At 42.1% G+C, this 8,310-nt stretch overlaps 1 protein-coding gene across 1 annotated transcript; it reads left to right on the top strand.

The window, feature by feature from the left end:
* Window positions 1-1,227: 1,227 nt before the first annotated feature.
* LOC129187882 (uncharacterized) lies at window positions 1,228-3,403 on the top strand. The gene is made up of 5 exons (XM_054787659.1): window positions 1,228-1,860; window positions 1,937-1,962; window positions 2,253-2,357; window positions 2,463-2,603; window positions 2,714-3,403. Exons 1-5 carry the CDS (start codon window positions 1,847-1,849, stop codon window positions 3,178-3,180), a joined length of 753 nt encoding a protein of 250 aa, XP_054643634.1. The 5' UTR covers window positions 1,228-1,846; the 3' UTR covers window positions 3,181-3,403.
* The last annotated feature ends 4,907 nt before the right edge of the window (window positions 3,404-8,310 follow it).

Genomic DNA, 8,310 nt, shown 5'->3' with positions numbered 1-8,310 from the left:
CGCCTCCGCCGCTCCTGATCGATGGCCACCCAGCATACACGGTGAAGGCCATCTTGGACTCCCGAAGGAGGGGCAGAGGGTTCCAGTACCTGGTCGACTGGGAGGGTTATGGCCCTGAGGAACGTTCGTGGGTCTCCCGCTCCCTCATCTTGGACCCGTCACTCACTCTCGACTTCCACCGTCTCCATCCTAATAAGCCAGGTAAGCCGCCAGGAGGCGTCTTATGATCTGCGATCGCTCAGTCCGGCCCCTGTTACCTTACCTGTTCCCTGCTTTCTGGCTCCTGTGTTTGCCTGTATTTCCTGCTCTGTTTTCCTGCCTGGTTAGTCCTGCAGTGTTTTTTAGTTGTGATACTTCTAGCCTTTTTTCCTGACAGCCTTATGCTGTCAGTGTTTTTTGTTAGCATACCTTCCTGTGGATTTTCCTTGTTTGTACTTTTGCCCCTGTGGACTCCTTTTGTTATTAAACTTTTGCTTTACTAGTTTTGCTCTTGTTTTGGCGTTGGAATCCTATTTTTTCCCGCTGTGGCATCCGCCACACGTGACAACCGTCAAGTCCTGTCAACCAAGGAAGGTAACTGAAGGCCGCAGGAGATGGACTGGCAGAGAAATTTAGAGTAACTAAGTGACAAAATGTGATGACGTCATATAAATTTAATCATTAAAAATAATCGTCAGAAACTAACTGTCAAAATATGATTGATGACTTGACACATCAGATGACATCATTTTTTTAAACTGTGAGTAGAGAGGTCTTAGAGGGCTGCGGAAGGGGAGGGGGGTGTGGGCGAGATTCTTGGGGGCTGATGTGTGTGTGTGTGTGTGTATGTGTGTGTGTGACTCTTGAGTGTGTGGGTGTGTGCGGTATATATTATGAATAAGGTGGGCCTCGTTTTCCCACGGGAGAAGACAATGTGCTTGTAGTTTTAAAAAACATATCTGATGGGGGTGTTTTTTAGGAAACTATAATCATTAGCGGGGGGCCTCATGGTTCCCGTGTCAATAGCAGGGGCCCATGGTTCACATGAGATCATTTTAATACTCGCGCCATTTTTGTGGGAGACACCTCTCACTGGCTGTGGAGGGAAGGGGAGGGGGTATGTGGGGGCATTCTGGGTTTAGTGTATGGAGTCTCTCAAGCAGAAAGAATGGTGGGGGTCTCGTGTTTCCTGGGGAACAGGATCTGCTTGGGGCGATGAAGAAACATATCTGATGGGGGTGTTTTCTGGTAACTATGATCATTAGGTTGGGCCCCGTGGTTCACATGAGATCATTTTAATACTCGCGGCATTTTTGTAGTAGATGGGGATTTCCTGGGCGTGATCTATGGGGGTCTCTCAAGCAAAAAGAAAGAATGGTGGGGTGCTGTCTCGGGTGTGTGAAATATATAATATCAATAGGGTGTCTCGTTTTCCCACGGGAGAAGACAATGTGCTTGTAGTTTTAAAAAACATATCTCATGGGGGTGTTTTTTAGGTAACTATAATCAATAGCGGGGGCCTCATGGCTCCCGTGTCAATAGCGGGGGCCCATGGTTCACATGAGATCATTTTAATACCATTTTTATAGTAGATGGGGGTTTCTTTGGACTGATCCGTGGCGGGGTCTTTTTTAGCTAGCTCTAATCAATACTAGGGGCCTCATGGTTTGTATAAAAAAGACAATGTGATTGAGGCTTTAAAAAACATATCTGGCACTTAAACATTCCTCCCCTATTGTATAAAATGGTATAAAAGGCAAGTGTCGACGGTAGGTTTCCAGATCACTCGCAAAAATCAGCGAACAACGTCAAGACAGAGAGTTTGAACACAGAGCCTGGAGACGACTACAAGACATCGGACATTGACATGGGCTGTTGCATGTACGTAAGTTTCATATTGTATATAATTTATCTAGGGTGTTTAGCCTGAAAGGTAAATTTTTTTTTCTACTTACAGGAGAGCTGCATCTTCACCAATTGAAGGTACGTTTTCAAATCATGTAGCTGAAAGAAATTTCTTTTAGAGGTTTATGTTTCTCAGGGTGCGTGTGTGTGCGTGCCTGTGTGTGTGCGTGCCTGTGTGCGTGCGTGCCTGTCTGCCTGTCTGTGTGTGTGTGTGTGTGTGTGTGTGTGTGAGTGCGCATGTCTCTCTACCTCTGAGAGAGAGAGAGAGAGAGAGAGAGAGAGAGAGAGAGAGAGAGAGAGAGCCAGGATGTTGATTATATAATATATATTGGGGAAAATAAAATAAATTGAGTATGTTTGATTTCCAGTGATCGATCTGACTTCACCGCCACCAGTGGCCCTAGTGTCACCGGTCCAAAACCCAATGCAGGGATTTAATGTGGACTTTATAACGCCTCAAAACCAGGCACAAGGTAAACAATCGTGTGTAGGTTTAGTTTAATACAGGATGATGTCGGGAATTAGCTCTTTATGTTTTGTGTAAATGCTGATGACTAACAAGATCCTCTCTGACACAGGATTTGCAGAGGGCGATCGCTCTACGATAGACGGGGGAGTTTGGGGACAGACTTCGGGATTCGTGGAAAACACTTTAACACCGCCGGTCCAAAACCCACTGCATTTTATTGTGGGGTTTACAAGTCCAAACTCAAGTCACGGTAAGTTAAACAAATGTGTGTCGGTTTTAATGAATTCATATTTATGTCAACAATTATCTCTGTATGTACTGTGTAAATGTTGATGAATAACAGAGTCTGCTCTGTTATAGGGATTGCGCCACTGACCCCCTCAACGCTGGATGTGACAGAGGGAGAAAACGACACAGAATTCGAGGAAAACACAGCAGAGTCCGATGTGGGACAAGAAACGGGACAGGAGGAGACATCTGACGCTGGAGTCTACAACCAGGAAAGATTTCATTATTTTCCAGATAGTGAAAGTGAATATGTTGACATGCAAGCTCTAAATCAGAGGGATATAGTCTCAGACAGTGATGGAATTGAAACAGTGGATTTCAACACCTCTGTGCTAATTGTCGAACAAGTGTTCAGAAGATACATGTATGATATAGCATGTTTAAATCGCCGCATGATTGAGAATATATATAATCAACTTAGACAGAACGTTAGACGCAGGCATTCTGTCAATTCATATTCAGCTAACGCTAGACGTGCCACTCGTGAACAAAGAACACTGCCACAAAGAGTCCATCGCAGGTTGCAATTTGAAGACTAATTTTTGATCGGGTGATAAAGACAAATGGCTGAACCAGATCACAACAATTCCCCTGAAATTAGAGAGCATCTCCTCCACTTGATCTCTGAGATAAACCGAGAAAGATCCGAAGGCGGGGCTAATCAGGGTTCTCCCCGAAACAGTCCAATTCTGCCTCAGCATGATTCACCTGAAAGAGGGGGAGAAGTTTTTCTTCCATCCCCTGATGAGCTAATTTCCTTACTCCAAATGTACAGATACCCCTCCCCCATTCCTTCGCCCGTATCGCAAAGCAATGTTGACTCAGGACCTTGGTCTCCATCAGACAGTCAGTGTTGTGATGCACTCAACAGTCAAATAGATGACCCGTGGTCTCCATCAGACAGTCAGTGTTGTGATGCACTCAACAGTCAAATAGATGACCCTTGGTCTCCATCAGACAGTCAGTGTTGTGATGCACTCAACATTCTGGAAAGAGGTCATCAGGTGGGGGGTGGGGGCGAGGGTGAACAGACAGAGAGCGTCATCAATCAGAGTAATGAGGGTCAATCCACATCTATGGGGATAAACAACACAAATAGTGCGGCTGTTAATGTTCCAGCACCTTGCACTAGTGATGACATGCATGTCACAAACCGTGAAAGATTTAATAATGTTGAGATTCGCTCTTTCCTTCGCTTTCCACCACCATCTGCAATTCCCAATTTTCGTGAATTTTATTTGAATGTCACAAATGGTTTTCGCGATAGGATTTCAAGCATGATTCACAGAGCTGATGTCCAACCAAATGACGTTATCCAAGTTAATCTGCGTGCTGATCGTTTGCAAGACGATGTCTCAATGAGCGTGCGTTATGGAGAGGGGACAGTGTCACAATTACAGGAACTTTTAGACAGATTAGTCCAGAGTAATATGTCTGTTTTCACCGATGGATCGCTTGAGCTAATTGTCAATTTTGTGAGGGCTCCGCGGGGAGGGGGTAAGAGACGAATTGAATCATGTCTTGCGAGCGAAATTGTGAAGAAAAAAGCACGACATTTATTTGTACTCCCCAATCCCGATCAAACATGTTTTGCTGTAAATCTGGCATTACTGACAAATCCCAAGTTGACGATTATGGAGGCCATAAAGGCAGGTTGTGACATCCATACCAGAGCAGGTCTGACTGCTGATACAATGGTCACATTCGATGATGTTGTCAAATTTGAGGAGCTGTTAGCGTGTAAAATTGTTATCTTTTACCAAACGTCTGACAGAGAAAAAAACAACAACCTGATTACATTTCAAACAGGAACACCCGAACGAGACACAATACGCTATCTGCTTTTACACAATAATCATTTTTACGGGATAAATAATATTAAGGGATTTCTAGGTGTGAAGTTTTTCTGTAAACATTGTCACACAGGGTATCAGTGTCAATATAAGCATTTCTGTGAAAAAAGCTGCAACATCTGTTGCACAGATTGTAAACAGGGTCCAATTCAAAAAACCTACTGTGCTGATTGCAATCGATTCTGTACAAATAGACAATGCTACGAACGACATCGCGAGAAAAAATGGCATCCGAAAATCAAAAAGATGGCCAGCATGTGTCAGACCAATAAAACATGTCCTAGATGTAAATCATTGTACTACACATCTATCAGAGATCCTAAAGAGCATACTTGTGCTATCAAGATGTGCACAATTTGTAAACAACCTAAAACAACATTGTCGTCTCGTAACAATGAGTTAGAGCAGACATCAGCTAATAACTCTATGATTGAAAGCGGCGAAGATAAACATGTCTGTTACATGCGTACAAAACCAATCAAATCTGAAAAAGAAATACATGAAAAAAAGATTGTATTTTTTGATTTTGAGACTTCTCAAACCACTGGAACCCATCTTCCGGTGCTTGTAGTGGCTCAGTCACTTAATGGTGAGCGCCGTGTCTGGAAGGGCCATTCATGCGCTTTAAAATTTCTTCTCCATTTCCGACAGAAAAAACATAAACAGACAACTTTCATTTCCCATTTTGGCAAAGGTTTTGATCATCATATCATCTTGAATGCTTATGTAACTCAAGGTTTGTCACCGTCTGTGATAGCACAAGGGAGTAAAATAATCCTGATCCTGGATAATGACTTTCAACTTAAATTTATTGACTCGTTCTCATTTATTCCTATCCCACTCAGAGACTTTTCCAAGGCGTTGGGATGTAAGGCACAGCTTAAAAAAGGCTACTTCCCACACAGATTTACCGATCTTTCAAAAAATGGCTATAGAGGAAGCTATCCACCGGCCGAGATGTACTCACCTGACGAAATGAGTCCAAAACAAAGAGAGGATTTCCTTAACTGGTATCAGACTGTCAAAGATCAAGAGTTTGACTATGATGCAGAGTTAGTATCTTACTGTGAAAACGATGTTGAAATCTTAGCCGAGGGTGCAAGCAATTTCCGTAATGAATTCATAAAAACAACCGACTGTGATCCTTTTGACAGTGTGACCATTGCTTCAGCAGCTTTGAATGTCTTTCAAACAAAATTTTTAAAACCCAATACAATCGCGATTCCCTGTCCTAACAATTACAAAACAAACAGCAAGGCTTTCTCACATGCGTCTATACAGTGGCTTGAGTATGAGGCCTTCTCACGGGGGATTTCAATAAGACATGCTTTGAACGGAGGTGAAGTTAAATTTGGGCGTTATTCAGTTGATGGATATGGAGAGTTAAATGGAGGGAAAGTTGTCTTTGAATTTCTAGGCTGTTATTTTCATGGCTGTCCAAAGTGTTATATGGGAAGTGATGTTTCTCCATTGTCAAAGACTTGTTTTAGTGAGGTGTACTCTGAGACTTTGAAAAGGCTGGATCGATTACAAAACGATTACAAGGTGCAAACTGTGGTGATCAAGTGGGAACACGAATGGAGTGTACAGAAAAAAACAGACCCGAATGTTAAATCTTTCTTAGAGAGGTTTCAAGAACCAATTCCGTTAGATCCCAGAGCAGCCTTATATGGAGGCCGTACGGCTGCTATCCGTCTCCGCCATGTTGTCAGCCCAGGTGAGCGTGTAAATTACGTTGATTTCACATCGTTGTATATTGTTTGTAAATGCACATTTTCACTACCCATTAGGGCATCCGAAAATAATTCGAAAGGATTTTGACAGCATTGAAAATTACTTTGGATTAATACATGCTAAAGTTTACCCTCCACGTCAACTGTTTTTCCCTGTACTGCCTATTAGAAACGACAAAGGGAAATTAATTTTCACACTGTGTCGATTATGTGCACTCGTGAACAATCAAACTACTGACTGTACACACAATGATGAAGAACGGGCCCTCCAAGGGGTGTGGGTAACGATAGAAGTAATCGAGGCAGTGCGAAAGGGGTATTTTCTGGCTGAAATTTACGAAATATGGAACTTCGAAGAGAAATCAGATGTGCTGTTTAAAGACTATATCTACACTTTCCTTAAACAGAAGCAAGAGGCGTCGGGCTACCCTAGCGGAGTTGAAACTCTTCAGACTAAACAGGGTTACATCCGTGACTATAAAGAGAAGCAAGGTATCGATCTCGATCCGGAGAAAATTGTCTACAACCCCGCAAAAAGACAGATTGCCAAACTACTGCTAAATTCTCTCTGGGGAAAACTAGCACAAAGATCAAACCAGCTCTCAACCAGTCTGGTGAGCACACCGCAACGCTTTTTTGAATTTCTCTTTTCTAGCAAGTACGACATTTCACAGTTTCACTTCATAAATGACAATATTGCACTTGTTCAATGGCGCCATAATTCTAGGTGTGTCTTACCCCCAGGCGACGCAAATATTTTTCTAGCGGCGTTCACAACTTCTTATGCACGACTTGAACTTTACAAGCAATTAGATTTGCTCCAAGATCGTGTTCTGTACTGTGACACTGATTCTATCGTTTACACAAGCAGCCCCTCTGATCAATATAACCCTCCACTCGGTAATTATCTCGGAGATTTGACATCAGAATTAGATCATGGAGACTACATATGCAATTGGAGCGCTGCGGGTCCCAAATCGTATGCCTATCTCACACAAGAGGGTAAGGTGACTTTACGTGCTAAAGGGATTACACAAAATTATGAAAACTGTAAAAAAATTAACTTTGACAGCCTCACAGATCTGGTAGAGGGATATCTCAGAGAGCCGGACAATCGGCGTGAAATCTCTACACATTACAATAAAATTACTCGCAATATGAAAGCCTTTGAACTCACTAATAAACAACGCATAATCAACTTCGCAGTTGTCTATGATAAAAGACGACTCCTTGCAGATGGAAAAACATTACCATTTGGTTATTAGTTCCAGGATGAAACGGCAGCAATTTCTGAAAAGGACTGTGTAGATTTATGACGGTTTGACCTGATGACTTTTCTACCCAGACCTTTTTAGAATTATATCATTGTTTTGTAATTCTATTCTGTTTTTTATATTTTTTATCATGTATTCTGTGTTTTTCTTGAAGATGTATTCTGTATTTTTAGTCATGATGTAATCTGTAGTAAATCATATATGCACATATGCTATATCAATAAACCCTTCTTCATTTGTTTGTGTTTACATCTTGATGTCTGTGAATAAAATCAGTGTTCTGGTTATTTAGGTTGCCAGTTTACAGAAACAGCAGATGCGTAACATGGAAGAAGTATATTTTGATCCTCGTTTCAAACTTCCATTCACCGCTCTCCTTGTAGGGGCAAGTGGAAGTGGGAAGTCGTTCTTTGTGAAACATGTACTCCAAAATATGAAGGATACTTTTTCCAGAGTTCCCGATCGAATCATCTGGAGCTATTCATCCTACCAACCCATGTATGATGAATTGGCTAGAGATGATTCGATCGGGAACTCTGGAAAAAGTATCCTTCATATTTTGGAGTACATGTTTCACAAAGAACGACTTCCCACTTCCACTTGCCCCTACAAGGAGAGCGGTGAATGGAAGTTTGAAACGAGGATCAAAATATACTTCTTCCATGTTACGCATCTGCTGTTTCTGTAAACTGGCAACCTAAATAACCAGAACACTGATTTTATTCACAGACATCAAGATGTAAACACAAACAAATGAAGAAGGGTTTATTGATATAGCATATGTGCATATATGATTTACTACAGATTAC

This window comes from Dunckerocampus dactyliophorus, chromosome 9 (genome assembly GCF_027744805.1).
Source record: "Dunckerocampus dactyliophorus isolate RoL2022-P2 chromosome 9, RoL_Ddac_1.1, whole genome shotgun sequence".
Classification (NCBI taxonomy): Eukaryota; Metazoa; Chordata; class Actinopteri; order Syngnathiformes; family Syngnathidae; genus Dunckerocampus; species Dunckerocampus dactyliophorus.
This window is presented reverse-complemented; position numbering and strand designations above follow the sequence as displayed.